Source organism: Symphalangus syndactylus, chromosome 6 (genome assembly GCF_028878055.3).
Source record: "Symphalangus syndactylus isolate Jambi chromosome 6, NHGRI_mSymSyn1-v2.1_pri, whole genome shotgun sequence".
NCBI classification, from domain to species: domain Eukaryota; kingdom Metazoa; phylum Chordata; class Mammalia; order Primates; family Hylobatidae; genus Symphalangus; species Symphalangus syndactylus.
Window position 1 is genome coordinate 49,424,763 of NC_072428.2, and position 17,008 is coordinate 49,441,770.

General features: G+C 36.6%; 2 protein-coding genes across 2 annotated transcripts in view; one reads left to right on the forward strand and one right to left on the reverse strand.

Moving 5' to 3' along the window:
- The window catches only part of LOC129483902 (olfactory receptor 2AG2), a 157,375-nt gene that overhangs the window by 34,130 nt on the left and 106,237 nt on the right, over positions 1–17,008 (forward strand). The gene's annotated exons all lie outside the window — the stretch shown is intronic.
- OR10A4 (olfactory receptor family 10 subfamily A member 4) lies at positions 7,979–10,273 on the reverse strand. Its single transcript, XM_055282583.2, is given in 2 exon segments — positions 7,979–9,054; positions 9,057–10,273. Coding segments are annotated over 2 exon segments (972 nt in total). The 5' UTR covers positions 9,478–10,273; the 3' UTR covers positions 7,979–8,503.

Genomic DNA, 17,008 nt, shown 5'->3' on the forward strand with positions numbered 1-17,008 from the left:
AATTCAGTTAATTCACTTGGAGATAATTTTGTACTTTTGTGTTTTGCTGTATGACTTGTTAGGTGAGTCTGAAGCAGTGCTCAGTATAGGGACAAGTATTCCCCATTACTGAAACTAGACCTTCCTGTATCCTCTACCCACTATTCCATGAATTACGAGTTTTTCCAGCCTGAATGTTGGGAACAGGAACTACTACGGATGCTATGTTCATGCCAAACACCTCTGATGCTTCCTTTGATTCTTTCTGATGGCTATTTCCCCAGCCTTGGACAGTTTCTTCAGATGTATATGCTTGACTCTGTTGAATAGGCAAAGTGGAACCCTTTTAGATCTTTGGGGTTCTCTTTCTCTGCAGATCTCTCTTCTCTGTTATACATTCATAAGGTTTACCTCATGTGTTTCCAGCCTCTCAGCAACTACTTTCCTTTGTTGCTTGATGCCTGTGTCTTGAAGGATCATTGTTTCATGTATTTTATGTGCTTCTTATTTTATTGTTTTAGGTGAGGGGTAAATCCAATTCCTGTTATCCAATTTTGGCTAAAAGTAGAAGTCCTTGAGAGTAGTTTTGAATGACAGTTTTGTTCAATACAAAAATTTATACAGCCAGTATTTTCTTTCAGCAGTTTAAAAGTATTATCCCTCTGTCTTCCGTCTTCCACTGATTTTGTGACTGCATAGATGCTTTTTACATATTCTCTGTATCTTTCTCAGCATTTTGATGTGATTACTTACTTGTTTGCTTTAGCTATCCAATTGGTGTTCACTGAGGTAGTATTTTTTTCAGATATTGCATCTCTTTTACTTTATTGTTTTCTCCTGGAAATCTGACTATCCATGATTTAGACCTTTTTGCTTAGTTGAACTTTTATGCTCGTTTCTTTATTTTCCCTCCTTTTTGTTCTGTGCTTCTGTCTCCATACTTTCTACTGAACAAGACTACAGTTTATAAATTATCTTTTCTGCTTTGTGTGCTTTGCTATTGAGCCTACCTAGTGCATTTTCAGTTCAGTTTCTTTTTTAGTTTTATGTCTATTTTTCTTTTTATGAATTGTAGTTATCTCATGAAAAAATCTTTCTCTTTTCTTAAAAGTATTAATCATAGTTATTTTGAACTTATAACTCTAATATCTAAATCACCTCTAAATCTTGTATGAATAATGGCAATATATCTAAACATAGACAAATAAATTGTCCATAAAAGATTGGAAAACAAATATCACAGATGTCACAAACATTTATAGATAAATTGCCCATTTTTTCTCTCGGTTTTCAGTCATTTTTGACCCTTTTTCATTAGCATGTTTTATAATTTTTTCATTAAACAGTCCCCTTGTAGAGGCTCTGGATGATTTTTTTCTTTCTAAGAGGATGCAGTTTTCTTTGGACAGGGTAAAAACATAAGCAGATCAATTCAGTCCTATTGATGGTTGGTTTTAGGCTTTTTTAGGCTTTTTCTATCTAGTTTTGCATTTGTTCCTAAATTATTACCTTTGTGGGATCTCAGCTGAAAGCAAAGAGTGATCTACCTCACAAGACTTAAACCCTACCTTCTATCTCCCAGTACCAATCAGTTAGTAAATGCTCAGCTCATATATTTTTTTTTTTAGCCTTTCATATGCTGCTTTCTTTTGAGTTTCCTTGAGTCTTTTCTTGTGCATACACTGTTTAGGAGTGACAAACAACTTATAAGTATATTGCATGCAAATTTCTGGACTTGTTTATCTGTGGTACCCTCATCTTTGTGATTTGATTCTCAATGTTAATATGTTTGGCAACCCCGAATTCTAATTTCTACCCTCTTATTTCAGTGACTGCTATTTTATGCTAACACTCTGTTTTCCTCTGAGAGAACTCACAAACGCCCTTGGGGAAAACACTTGGGTGAATGTGGCACTTATCTTATTGTTCTTCCCTCCTCTTATCTCTTCTCTTCAAGTCCTGTATTTGCTGCTCTCCTGTATCTCTAAGCACTTGTTTTGTGTGTTTTGTCAATCTTTTATAGTTGTGTAGTTGTTTGGGGGAGAATTATTTAAATACAAGCTACTTCTTTGTGGCCAAAAGAGAAGTGCTGACATTAAGTGTGTCTTTAAAGTTCTCCCGGTGATTATGATCCACAGTTCAAAATCATTGTACTATATCAATGTAATTGAGAGGCCAGGGGATTTTAAGTGAGGCTGGAAAGGTGGATAGAGACTAGACTAGCACAAGTTGGGAATGTAGAATTAGTAAAGGTTTTGCATTTTACTTTAATAGTGATGGGAAGCTGTGAAAAGTTTTCAAGCAAGGGAATGACATAATCTTATTTACATATTGAAAAGACTACTCAGCATCCTCCATGGATAGTGGATTATAGGGAAGCAAGATAGAAATAGGAAGATATGTTAGGAAGTACTGCAGTAGTCAAGGTAAAGAACGATTGTGTCTTGGTCTAGGATAATAGCAGCATAGATCAAAGAAAATTGGATATAGCATATATTTTGGAAACCATTTATCAGGTTTGCTGATAGGTTGAATATGAGGGATGAAAGGTAGTGAGTAAATAAGAATGGCTCTTAAGGTTTTGGCTTGAGTCACTGAATAAAGGGTGATAATATTTGCTGGTGAGTAGAAGAGGGGAATAAAAAAGCAAGTTTCATGGAAGTGTTTTGGATGAATTAAGTTTGAGCTGCCTACTTGACATAAATGCAGAGGGATGAAGAATACAATTGGATATTGGATTTGAGCTCAGTGGAGATATCACATTTGAAGATACAATTTTGGGGATCAGTACTCTATACATAGTATATAAAGGTATGAAACCAGATAAAATCTTTTAGATGATCTCTAACATGGGAATAATAATAACAATAGTTAATTTAAAGGGCTGTTTTAAAGATAAAAGTGGAATTTTATAAATGTTACTTATAAACTATAGAAATGTATATTTTTTGTTATATTTTCTAATCCAACCCTATTATGTAATTTACATAGAAATGATTAACTGCAGGCAGGGAGTAGATGGAAAAGTTATGTATTTTACACATTTTCTTGGATAATACAGACACCCTTCAGGTGGACAGATATAAAGTTTTTATCATTTTTAATTCCCACATTTAATCATAAATATAGAATTGTTTTAAATATTGGAAACCTAAAATATTGGTAAGTCTACATTTCTCTGCAGGGATTATATATGGATATCTGTGAGGGATCCTGGATAGTTGAATGTTTGGACTTATTTAGCACTTCCAATTTATTTCATGGGAAATCAAATGTATATTAATTGCATTTTTCCCATGCTCAAGTCACTGTGCTAGGCCATGTAGGAGATATAAGTATGTTATAAACCCTGTCCTTACAAGAAAACAGTATAAACAAGGAGCAAAGAAGTAGGACAGAATAAAAATAGATCATATGTTTGTGTGCATGTGTTTTCTCAGAGAAGAAAATACTGTCAGGTTGGAAGCAATTGAACCCATGCCATGAAAGAGGTAACATCTGAAATACATCTTGAAGGATGGTCAATTTATGAATATATCACAATATTTCGAATGAGCAGAATAGTAATAAAATTTTTAAATAGGCAATAAAAAGTTTTAGGAAGAAGTAAACTTAACTTTTGTTTGTAAACAGTATTTCTAAATTATGATCCAGAAAAAGAATCATACAGTCCTGGTAGAATTTATTGAAGATTATGTGTAACATAGTATTGTGGCAGAAAGTAACTGACAACATGCTGGTTAGGTGAGGACTTTTTATTGGACTTTCTGGTATGAAGGATGAGCTTCATCTGATTATCAGATTTCTGATTTTGCTGACTAGGTAATGCTAGTGACAGTCTTTGAAATAGGAATTCAGTTCAAGAAGCAGGATTTGATAAAGAAAATGAGTTTAGTTTTTGACATGAGTTAAAAGATACCCTTGAAGTGCCTTTTGGAAATCAATGTGGATATGTCTTATGGACACTTGCAAATATCTGACTCTCAAGCTTAGAGTGATGAGGTTTCTCTCTCTCTTTCTCTCTCTCCCTCTCTCACCTTGTTCATGTATGTATGGTATGGGTATATGACCTTGTACAAACTCATCAAATTGTATACATTAAATATATGCAATTTCCATATATAACTTATACTTCAATATAGCTATTTTTTTAAAAAGCAACAGAGTGAAAAAAAGCACCAAAGTTATTATTGGAACTTTGGGGAACATAGTGTTTCCAATGGTTAAGTGTTTGTGAGAAAACTCCTTGAAGATTAAGAACGAGTGTTCAGAGATGCAGAAAGAAAACCAGAACAGAGTGGTATTTGGGAAATAAAAGGTGTAGAAATTTTCAAAAGAAATACATGAGCAATGTAAGAGTTGTAATAGAGTAGCAAAATTAAGATTAAACACTGGACATGTTAATATAGAGGCCATTAATGATTTTGAAAGATCTATTGCAATGAAGTGATAGGGGAAGAAACTAGACTTCAGTGAATAAATAGTAAATTTAATGAAAATCAAATAGAAATTATAAACTTTTTTTCCGCAAGAAGTTGTCTGATGCTAATGGGTATGGGCTTTCTTTTAGGGGTGATAAAATTGTTGTAAACTTAGATTGTGGTGATTGTTGCACAACATTGTGAATATGCTAAAAAAATTGAATTATAAACTTTAAATGGGTGAGTTTTATAATATGTAAGTTATTTCAATAAAGATGGTACAAAAGTAGTCCAAGAGTAAATGAGAAAGATAAGAGAAACGCGATCAAGATTGTAATTCATTTTTGTTTTAAGGATCAGGGCATGTTTACAGCTTGAGACAAAACAGGGGAAGCGATTGAAGTTACAGGTGAAACAGATGAGATACGACAGGAAGCATGGTTCATGGACAAGAGGCTATGCAATCAAGTATTTTTCAGATTAAGAGAAATAGGCATAGATGTGGGCATAGATGGAAACATTTTTAGATGTAAGGGCATAAGTAAAAGTCATTTAAATCTGATCACCCCAATTTTCTTGATGAAGTAGAAGTTGTTTTCTTGAATAAAAGAAGGAAGAGTGGTACAGGGAAAAGTAACAAAAACTTGGATATCAGCTGCGAAGAATAAAGTACGACCAACTGCATTAGTGTTATATTGCTGCTGTAACAAATTACCACAAACCTAGTAGCTTAAAACAACATAGATTTGGTATCTGAGAATTCTAGAGTTCAAAAGAGCAAAATCAGTTTCACCGCACTAAAATTAAGGTGTCAGCTAGATCTACATTATTTTCTGAAGGCTCTACGGGAAAATTTTGTCCCCTTGACTTTTTCAGCTTCCACAGGCTGCCTACATTCCTGGATCATGGCCCTGTCTTCTAATTTCAAAATCAGTAGCGTATCACCTTCTGTCTTCTCTAACCTCTGCCCATACTTACATCTTTCTGTCCCTCCTTCTGATCGTCTTGCCTCCCTCTTAGAAGGATCCTTGTGATTAGATTGAGTCCATCCAGATAGCACAAGATAATCTCCCTATATGAGAATCCTTAAGTCAATCGCATCTGCAGCCCTTTTACCATGGAAGGTACCACCTTCACAGGTTCCAGGGACTAGAATATAGATATCTTCGGGGGAGGCCACTATTTACCTTACCCACCAAGGTCAAGAAAAAGGAATGTGAACAAGTGATTAAAGTTTGACTGAAATTGGAGACTACCAATATTTAATGGTGTTGATCTGTTTAATTGTGTGATTGCCATCATGCAAATAGAACCCCATGATCTGCCTTTTCTTTTGAAAATTCTTATGGTCATTTTAAAGAATGAGCTATCTTTCTGAAGCCCTTGTGTCACGAGAGCTGAAGGACACTTTGTGCAGGAAAGGAAACTGGTCCTGGTACTTCTATGGCACACAGAGATAGGGTTGTTTATAGAGTTGGTGAGGCAGACATGCCTGTGTAGTAAAATAATTTTGCCCTATAATTATCAATGAATTGCCAGGAGTATGTTTACACACAGTTGTGTTGCCCATACACAGTGCTGCTGTTTGCTGAGTCGAGTTGGACTGTGTTCACTAGATAAAATCATGAAGAGAGGCTACTATGTGGTTGAAAGATACACAAGCTTGAAAAAGACAATTGATTCCATCCAATCACAATAAGATTACAGAAAAAAATCTCGTAAGCAAAGAATCTTTGGGTTCTTTATAGCAGTTCCCCATAATTTCTGCACTTATACTTGACTGGGAGTTCTTTATATCTTTGCTATCAAGCAGTTCTCATACACCAGGTGAATAATGTCAGTTTTAGACAGTTGTCATTGTGGAGTAGCCTTTCTCCAGATAAGGCACAGACTGACTGATAGCAGAGACAGAACTCTTCAGTTGCTAGTCCTCTGAAAATGTATACTTTATAAACCACTGGAGGATTGAAGTATCTTTTTGTTATCTGTTTTATCACTAGAATGTAAATTCTATGGGGTAAGAAATTTATCTGTTTTATTCACCAAGGTGTCTTCAGGGCCTAAACAGAGTCTGAAACATGCTGAGTGCTGAATAAAAATTTGTTAAAATTTTGAGTTCAAACTCAAATTTGTTGAAAAACATGAGTAAAAGAATAAAACAAAACTCTACAATGTATTAGCATTATTATTGTTATTTTAATTACTTTGTAAACAAAGACAGCCTAGAAATATGCAGGTAGGTTTTGGACAAATAGAAGAAAGTAAAGCAGAAAATTATAAAATGAAATGGATGTGGGAGTTCAAGAAAGATTAAAACAAATTTTAAAACGTGGTGGATTGTAATTATCGATCTTCTGAGGATCCTAATTTATATAAACTAGCAGCATCTCCAGAGACGCTGGTACCACCATCCCATAGATACTATGGGATACTATAATGCTTTCTTTCATTACTCGTGTTCTTTCTTTTATATATATGTATATATATATATATATATATAATATATATTTTATTATACTTCAGGTTCTAGGGTACATGTGCACAACGTGCAGGTTTGTTACATATGTATACATGTGCTATGTTGGTATGCTGTACCCATTAACTCATCATTTACATTAGGTATATCTCCTAATGCTATCCCTCTCCCTTCCCCACAACCCACAACAGGCCCCAGTGTGTGATATTCCCCTTCCTGTGTCCAAGTGTTCTCATTGCTCAATTCCCACCTATGAGTGAGAACATGTGGTGTTTGGTTTTTTGTCCTTGCCATAGTTTCCTGAGAATGATGGTTTCCAGCTTCATCCATGTCCCTACAAAGGACATGAACTCATCGTTTTTTATGGCTGCTTAGTATTCCATGGTGTGTATGTGCCACATTTTCTTAATCCAGTCTATCATTGTTGGACATTTGGGTTGGTTCCAAGTCTTTGCTATTGTGAATAGTGCCACAATAAACATACATGTGCATGTGTCTTTATAGCAGCATGATTTATAATCCTTTGGGTATATACCCAGTAATGGGATGGCTGGGTCAAATGGTATTTCTAGTTCTAGATCCCTGAGGAATCGCCACACTGACTTCCACAATGGTTGAACTAGTTTACAGTCCCACCAACGGTGTAAAAGTGTTCCTGTTTCTCCACATCCTCCCCAGCACCTGTTTCCTGACTTTTTCATGATTGCCATTCTAACTGGTGTGAGATGGTATCTCATTGTGGTTTTGATTTGCATTTCTCTGATGGCCAGTGATGATGAGCATTTTTTCACGTGTCTGTTGGCTGCATAAATGTCTTCTTTGAGAAGTGTCTCTTCATATCCTTCGCCCACTTGTTGATGGGGTTGTTTGTTTTTTTCTTGTAAATTTGTTTGAGTTCTTTGTAGATTCTGGATATTAGCCCTTTGTCAGATGAGTAGGTTGCAAAAATTTTCTCCCATTCTGTAGGTTGCCTGTTCACTCTGATAGTAGTTTCTTTAGCTGTGCAGAAGCTCTTTAGTTTAATTAGATCCCATTTGTCAATTTTGGCTTTTGTTGCCATTGCTTTTGGTGTTTTAGACATGAAGTCCTTGCCCATGCCTATGTCCTGAATGGTATTGCCTAGATTTTCTTCTAGGGTTTTTATGGTTTTAGGTCTAACATTTAAGTCTTTAATCCATCTTGAATTAATTTTTGTATAAGGTGTAAGGAAGGGATCCAGTTTCAGCTTTCTACATATGGCTAGCCAGATTTCCCAGCACCATTTATTAAATAGGGAATCCTTTCCCCATTTCTTGTTTTTGTCAGGTTTGTGAAAGATCAGATGGTTGTAGATGTGTGGTATTATTTCTGAGGGCTCTGTTCTGTGCCTTTGGTCTATATCTCTGTTTTTGTACCAGTATACCATGCTGTTTTGGTTACTGTAGCCTTGTAGTATAGTTTGAAGTCAGGTAGCACATTACTCATGTTCTTTCTTTCAGAAATAGGTCTTAGTAGAAAGTAAAAAATTTCAGTAGGCATACTGTATCACTTGGAAAGAGTAGAAACACAAAACCCACTTGACAAATTCATTTTTCTATTTTTTGTGTGTGTACTTACATTTTACCCCTTCAGTTTCCATCTAAGCCAATCATAGTTTCTGAGAGCCCAGGGTCCTGTGGATAACCCGCTTCAGTGCAGCCTTCACTTCATTATTCCTTAAGCTGTAGATGATGGGGTTCAACATGGGAGTCACCACTGTGTAAGAGAGTGACAGCAGCTTCTTGGTCTCAGGAGAAGCACTAGATCAGGGTCGGAAATACGTGAGGATGGCAGTGCTATAGAAGAGAGAGACAACCAAGAGGTGGGAGGAACAGGTGGAGAAGGCCTTATGTTTCCCCTCAGCCGATGGCATCCTGAAGATAGTGGAGAGGATGTGGACATAGGATCCCAGGATCAGCAAGAAAGGAAAGAGAATGAATAGGACAGTGGCTGTCAGAGCCTCCAGTTCAAACAGAGAGGTGTCAGCACAGACCAGTGCAATAACAGGAGGGCTGTCACAGAAGAAGTGGTTCACCCTGTTGGGGCCACAAAAAGGGAAACTGAAAATCCATGTGGTTTGCACAGTGGCCGCTGGAAACCCTGAGAACCAAGAGGCAGCTGCCAGCTGGGCACAGGAACTGTGGCCCATGATGACTGGGTGTGCAAGGGGTCACAGATGGCCACGTAGCGGTCATATGCCATGGTGGCAAGGAGGCAGCACTCAGCAGCCCCAAAAAAGAAGAAGAAATACATCTGAGTGGCACATCCAAGGAAGGAGATGGTTGTGTCTTGAATGATCAGGGTCCCCAGCATCTTGGGCATAATGACCAAGTTGAAACCTATCTCCGGGAAGGACCAGTTTCTGAGGAAGAAATACATAGGACTTTGTAGTGCAGAGTCAGCTATAGTGACCAGGATGATGAGGACATTGCCCATTAAAGTAACCAGGTAAATGTTCACGAAAAGGAGAAACAGTAGAGCCTGAAGCTCAGTGGACAGGGCTGAGAAGCTCACAAGAACAAATTCACTGACAATTGTCCAGTTTTCACACATCATTCTTCTGCCCAGGACTTCACTGGGCATTCAAAATCTAGGAAGGTGGAAGAAATCTCATATGTTATTTATACCTTTATTATATTCTTATAAAGGGGACCTCCTGTGGCCTCATTGTTTACTTTCCTCGTTAGAGTTGTTGAGGATCAAACATCTACACTCTCCAAAATATAATAAAAACAAATTTGACCATTAGATTCACAATTTTGGGGGAAAGAATTCTACTTTTCCAGACTGAATTAACATACCATATATATCTATACATGTCATGATTTTTCTGTTCTCTGTAGAGAATGGCCAAATCACAGCTTTACGTTCATGCTCCTACCTTATCTCTCTTCAATAATGGTGCTAAGAAAGGCAGACCAAGCATTTATGAAGGGAGAGGTCTTGATACATAATGAAAAGTGATGAGGTCAGGCAGGTATATTTTTTGCAAAACGAAAATGTAGGAAGGAGAAAATCAAAGAAGTTGATTCAGCAATTACTAAATGATTCCTGAGGAGGTGATCCGAATGTGTCCCAGTCTCAAGAAGCCCATACGCAGGAAGGTTTCACTGTATTGTAAGAATCTCAATTTCTACACTCTGAAAATTGCAGTGTAAACAAGAAGACACACAACATAGTCAGTGTGGCTTATCTTGATCCCAGGGATGAGTATTTTCCAAGTAGTTGTATGTGTCAAGATAGCATCAGAACCATGGACAGAATCTAAATGGGTTAAGCATGAACTTTTTCATCAGCTCTCTTGGTTGACTTGTGTCTTGACTCTCAAGAAACGTGAAGCTCACATTTTACGTGTTAATAAAATACAACTTAAATATGCAAGTGTGACTAATAATATGAAATCCCGTGAAAAGGAAACAAAAAGATTTCATCATTGCATTAATAACGAAGCTTCAAAATTGGTACCCTGAAATTCTTTGTGATGACTATAAACATGCAGGAATAAAATCTGAAGCGCTTAGCATGTTGTCTGCTATAATGTACATGTTCCATGAATGTTAACCATTATAATTATTGATATAATGCTAGATCTATCTTCTAAATCTTCTTATCCAGCTCATTGCCAAAACTCACTATAGCCCCTACTATTCAATCTCTAAAATAAAATAATTAATTCAGTAAATATTGATTATCAGAAGATAATTCTGTATGCTATGCTCTGTTTTAGATACTGAAGATAATACATTAGTAAATAAAACAAGCAAAAATCTCTGCCCTCATAAAACTCATCATAGGGAAGACAGGTTATAAACAAATTCTGTTAGGCTGGGCACGGAGGCTCACGCCTGTAATCGCAGCACTTTGGGAGGTGGAGGCTAGCTGTTCACCTGAGGTCGGGAGTTCAAGACCAGCCTGACCAACATAGAAAAACCCTGTCTCTACTAAAAATACAAAATTAGCTCGGTGTGGTGGTGCATGCCTGTAATCCCAGCTACTCAGGAGGCTGAGGCAGGAGAATCGCTGGAACACAGGAAGCGGAAGTTGCAGTGAGCCGAGATCACGCCATTGTACTCCAGCATGGGCAACAAGAGCAAAATTCCACCTCAAAAATAAATAAATAAATAAATTATGTTAGTAGAAAGTATAGTATATAACAGCAATGGAAAAGAATAAAGTAGTAGAGAAGGAGATAAACATTTAGAGGTGGAAAGTGCCAGGGAAAGCTTCACTGAGAATATGATATTTGAGTAAAGTTCTGAGCAGGTGCAAGAAGTGAATTTAGATTGGTGAAGGAAAGAGGGCGGTAAAGAGAAAAAAATGAGAAAATGCTATTTTAATATTTTTGCTGATTCATATTCATTTAAAACAATGCAACCAAGGAATCACTTCTTTTATGAAAACATCCTTGATACCTCATCTACTTTCATAGTAAGAATGAACATTTATGAAGCATCAAATAAGCACCGTTCTAAGTGTTTTGCATGTATTATCTTATTTGATTCTCACAACATCTGAAGATACAGATAGTATTATTATACGCATTTTACAGTCAAGGAATCTGAGACACAGATAAATTGAGTAGTTTTTTCAGCAAGTGTTGGAATCCTGGGTGGCCTGAGTCCAAGTCAGGGATTTGGCCAACAAGTGACACTTGCACTCACTTTTTCAGAATGGGAATAAATCTGAGCCCACAGGTGAGAACAAGCCAGTATCCAGTACAGGGTGGTAGTAAGAATAAAGCAACACAATTTCTAAAGATGGGCAGAAAATTTCAATATATTAGTAACATTGGAGAACTGGAATACCACTTTCATAGTTCTTATTTTAGAATAAACATTATTGTATGTATTTGTCTCATAGATAGATGACATGCTCTTTGAAATAGAAATTGTGTTATTCAATTTTTTACCCCAGTGCCTAGAAAGGTAGATGCCCAGTAGATTGTTATTGAATAAATTAATAGATAATGAATAAAATGTGGTAAATAATCAGGGAAACATCTACACAGACACAAAGTAGGTACAGTGAGCCCCATTCATAAGGAATTTAGACAAAGGCACAAAAGAATATAATATAGCATCATACAATTAACACGGACTTAAACAATGATAAAAGATATAAATGTACTTGTCTGCTTCCTCCACCTCAAACCTTCTCTTTGTAGATACCCCATTTCAGTAAATGGCACCACCCCGAAGTACAAGCCAGGAACTGGGATATAATCCTTTAATTTGTCCCCTAAATTTGATTATTTTTACTCCTAAACACTAATTCAATGTCACCTTCTCCAGCCCTACCACCACTGCCTTTAGGTTCTGGATTTATTTTCTCTGGTCTGGAGTATGGTAGGAACCTGCTTCTGGTTCATTCTCTTCAAACCATCCTTGGCTTGTATGTGATGTGTCAGCAACTCTGGTTAAGTCACTTACCTGTTTAATGTCTTTCAATTACTCCGTATGGCCCCTGGGATAAAGTAAATCCTTTAACGAGGTCTTTTCCTGTGATCTCTGCTTATTTTTCCGGTTTCAAATCCCCAGTGTAGCTGATTTTTCCGTCACACAAAAATACTTTGTGTTCCTTACACACATCATAGTCTGTCAGTACTGCTGTGTTTGTGCATGTGGCACTCTTCTGTGGGAATCCTTTCCCTGAAACTATGTACAACTTTTTTTTTAGGTTTTGGGTTATTCTTATTTGCTTTACTTCAAATTCTTTACTCATATTCCCTTTATATTTAATTGATATGTAATAGTTATACATATTTTGGGAGTACATGTGATATTTTGATACATGTATACAATGTATAATGATCAAATCACGGTAATTGGGATATCCATCACCTCAAGCATCATTTCTTTGTGTTGGGATGGTCATTATGTTAAGTAAATAAGCTAGGCACAGAAAGATAAATATCACATGTTCTTACTCATATGTAGGAGTTTAAAAAAGTATAACTTTCTGCTCATCTTGTAAGAATTGGCTAAGACATCACTTTCTTTTTGAAGTTTCTTGTCCTCCCTTGGCAGAATCAAGAATGTTTTTGTGCTGTCTCATAAATGCTTTGTGAAAAACTCTCTTAGAGTATTTTTATAATTGTGTACCTGTGTATCTATTTATATTATCTTAATTGTTAACATCATGAGGACAAATCTATTTGTTCATCGTGTATTTTTTGCACCTAACAAAGTGCTTAACTCCAATTGCTCAGTATTTAATGCAGCCTAAGGTTTGATTATTTTTATAGTACTTTGATGACACTATTGGATCTCTAAATGAGCCTACAAAGTCAGAACTCTTATGGGTGTTTTTTTAATAGGTGGCATATTATTGGGTTTTGTCTTCCAATGTATATTTCTTTTATTTAAATATTTTGCTATGTTCTGAGAAAATATTTTAAAAGCTTTACTCTAATATAACAGCTTTACATTGCTCAGTGTGCTTTGGGTATCCACTCCCCTAAAATTTAATCAAAATGTTTTCTGGGAGAGAGTCAAGACACTGAGGCACATCAATTAAACCATATCCTAAAATTGATTGACACTAATTTTTTAATCTATACTTTCTGGGCAAAGCTATCTATTTTTTTTCTTAGTGACCTTAAATCATTTCAGACACTGGTTGGGTTTTTAAAAAACAGTTATAAGTACTGTCTTCTGTTAATGTGGCAACAGAGAGCTCATGAAAGAATTGGTCAAATATCTTAGTGAAGCACAGCTAAACCATTTTGGCCCTCATTCCTTAATCTGAGATCTAATATCAACTTCCTTGTAAAGTCTTTTTGACCATCCTCATTCCCCAACTGGGTAAAATGAATTATTCTCTGGTTGTATTCATCATAACATTTAAAAGTACCCTTATTATAACAATGGTTTTATATATTAATTATTTTTACATATATGTTCTGTCCTGCAAATTGTATACTCCTTGGAGACACAAACAAAATCATATCCATCATTATGTCCATATTACATTGCTTGGTACATATTAAGTAACAATAAATATTTGTTGAATTATGAATTAACATTTATTTTCATAATATTAGTTAATTGGCCTACCATACGAATATTTATCTTAAAAAATTAATGACGTTCTTTGTCATGAAATCATTAGTGAATCCATCATGGATCAAAATAATTGCTATTTTTAAAAAAGTTTTTGTAAAAAATCCTCTTAACAATGTTTTGAATTATTATCTGTTTTAAATTATAAGAGAGATGGAAATAAATGTAGAATTATAAAACTCTATACAAATTGAATTCTTATTGTCCTAATTATTATCACTGATATTACTATACTTTCAAAAAAGAAAAAACCTCTGAACTTACATTTTTGGTGAAACAGTGCTAGATAGATAGAAAAAAATCCAATGAAGTGTAGCCGAGGCCCATTATAGTTGAAACCAGAGAAAAAGCGCAACACAGCATAGTTTGAGAATTTCCTAAAGATACACAACCAGATACTAGTTAGCCTCTGGCCTGCATGTGACTAAAGGCTGGGAAGAAAAAGGTTCTCAGGCTGAAAATTCAGACGTTATCGGAGTATTGCTGCATACTCAGTAAATGAAGCTGAGAGAACCCACATATACCTAGTAGTAGGTTTGTTTTTTTATTTGTTTATTTATTTTTTACTTTTAGAGCAGGGATGTCCTCTCCTTTTTTACAAACTAAATTTTATAGGGAATTGCAATACTTATATCCATAAGGAAAAGCAAGGGCAGGGGCAAGGCCTCAGGGCTCTACTGCTTAGGTTTTACTTTCTCTTGTCCCCTGAAATGTCCCCCTCAGGCATCTTAAGGGCCCTAGGGCTGCAAGAAATACAATGTGAAAACCTGATTTAGGGCTTTTCAAATGCCTCCTTCTTATACTTGTAATTCTATATTTTCCTTCATTTGTCTTCATCCCTCTCTAACCTTCTCTTTCATATTTTCTCTTTGGATTTATCCTTCCCTCACTTTCTCTTTCATACCCTTCAACTTTCTCTTCTGTTTTTAATTTTTTAGGTTTTTCCTCTACTAAGTCGGGAAGGGATGGTAGAGGGGAAGTTGCTGGGAAGATGTGAAGAATTCCTATAACTGCACGCATGTAGTTATGGCTGTCAGAATGTTATCATGCAGTATAATTCAGCTACTATTTTACCACTGGTCTTGCAAAGCACAGAACCTTTGATAAGTGTGGTTGTGGCTGCAGCCATCAGAGAGAGATGGGAGAGAACCCTGGGCAGCGGGGGAAAGCTAGGCGGAAACTTAGTTGAGGTTGCCTGGTCAGCCGCTTCTCTGTCCAGAGTGTCTCCTTTCAGGGACAATATCTTAGAGAGTCTGTATTTTGTTTCAGTATGGAAGAACTAGATAACATAAGAACTTTGTGAAACTACCACATAAATGATGGTCTGAGACCACATAGTTACAATGGCAAGGACTTTGGAGCCTTAAGTTCAGAGTTAAAATTCTGGCTGTTTATTTATTCATTTATTTATTTTTAACTGAGATGCTGAGCTGCTGACATGACCTTTTCTGAATTGTGTTTTTCTCAATTGTAAAATGGTAATTATAATAAATGTCCTACCTACCTGAGAGGGTGGTTGTGAGAGCAAAATGAGAAATAATATATACGCAAACATTTTGAACATTCGAAAGCACAATACATATCTTACCGTTATGTTCTGTCTTTTCCTAGATTCCCTAATTTGTCAAGTCCTGTAAAACTCCAGTTTCTTTAGTTGAGACCCGTGCTCTCTTTTCTTGTCTTTGAGAAATGTGTCCAAAAAGACACATTTTTTATGGTGAGCCTCTATACAAGAGTTTTCAAGTCTGTGCCCCATCCTCTTACCCTTATTCACCTCCTGCCAGTGACATCTGTCTGTATAAATTCCAGAGAAGCCCTGGTCTATATCAGTCACTCTAGAGCAGCCTTAGGCTATTTCTGAGTGAGTGACTCCAGGGGAGTCCTAAATTATGGCTTTGTCTGTGCAAGTCATTCCAGAGAAGGCCTGGGCTCTGTCGGAGGCATCAGTCATTCCAAAGATGCCCTGGGCTGTGCTTGTCTCAGCCCACAATGCTAGTGAATTCTGGATTGTGTCTTTGTCACATTCTCAAAGAAGCTTTGTCCCAGGGTTGTGTCGGTCACTCCAGGCAAATCCTGGGCTGTGGCTGGGTCAGTCCCTGTAAATAAGCCCCTAGCTGTGCAGCATTTGTCACTCTAGAGGAGTTCTGCACTGGGTCTGTGTCAGTCACTCTGCAGGATTCCAGGCTGGGCCTCAGGATTATTTCATTCTCTGCTGTTTACTGTAGGGAAGTGATTCCCCCAATGCTTTGTTTTCCTAAGGTGAAGTCATAGATTCACTTTCTGACAGGTATGAGTATTGGGGAGTTCCCAGGAATGCAAAAATTCTGAAGATTCTGCAATTTATAATTAGAGGAAGGTCTTTACTGTAGCTCCAACTTTTTCTGCACTTGTGAGGCTACATGTGTCAAGGGACAAAACTCAGTGGTCTATCTATCCTCCAAGGTTTGTACCCAAGAGAGATTAGAGGAGTATACCAGTATTCTTTCCATAGTTCCCCTCACTTTTCATTCTTTTGGGCTGGTTCTCAGGAGTATTTCTGATCTGAACTCCGAAGAAGCTTTCAGGCATGAGGAAGATAATCAATTAATCATTATCTGAACCAAGTAGAGAATATTAATAAAAACCATAAAGAGTTCACTGGGGATTCTGTTGGTTGGGGAGGTTATTAACTCCATGCTAAGATGAAGAAACTCCAACTGACAGTTTCAACATTCTAACCTTTCTGCGATAGGAATTCAAGTTGAGGAAGTAAGGTAAAGTCAATGCTTTGGGATAAAATTCCCCCCAGACAATAAGGGCTTCATTCGAAGACCCAAATGGACATCTGAATATTCCTTACTGTTTTTGAAAGAGACCTTTGATTGCATGTTTCTTATTGAAAGCAGCAATCTTATCTGCCTTGATTGTTACTGTTTGCATGGTATCTGCACTTATGTGCTTGAATTTTTCCACAAGGCATATTTAATGTACTGACCTGTCTCACTGCTATCTATATAACTTGAGATTTTCTATTTTGATTGATTAGGATGGCATGCTCATCTTGTACTTTGTTC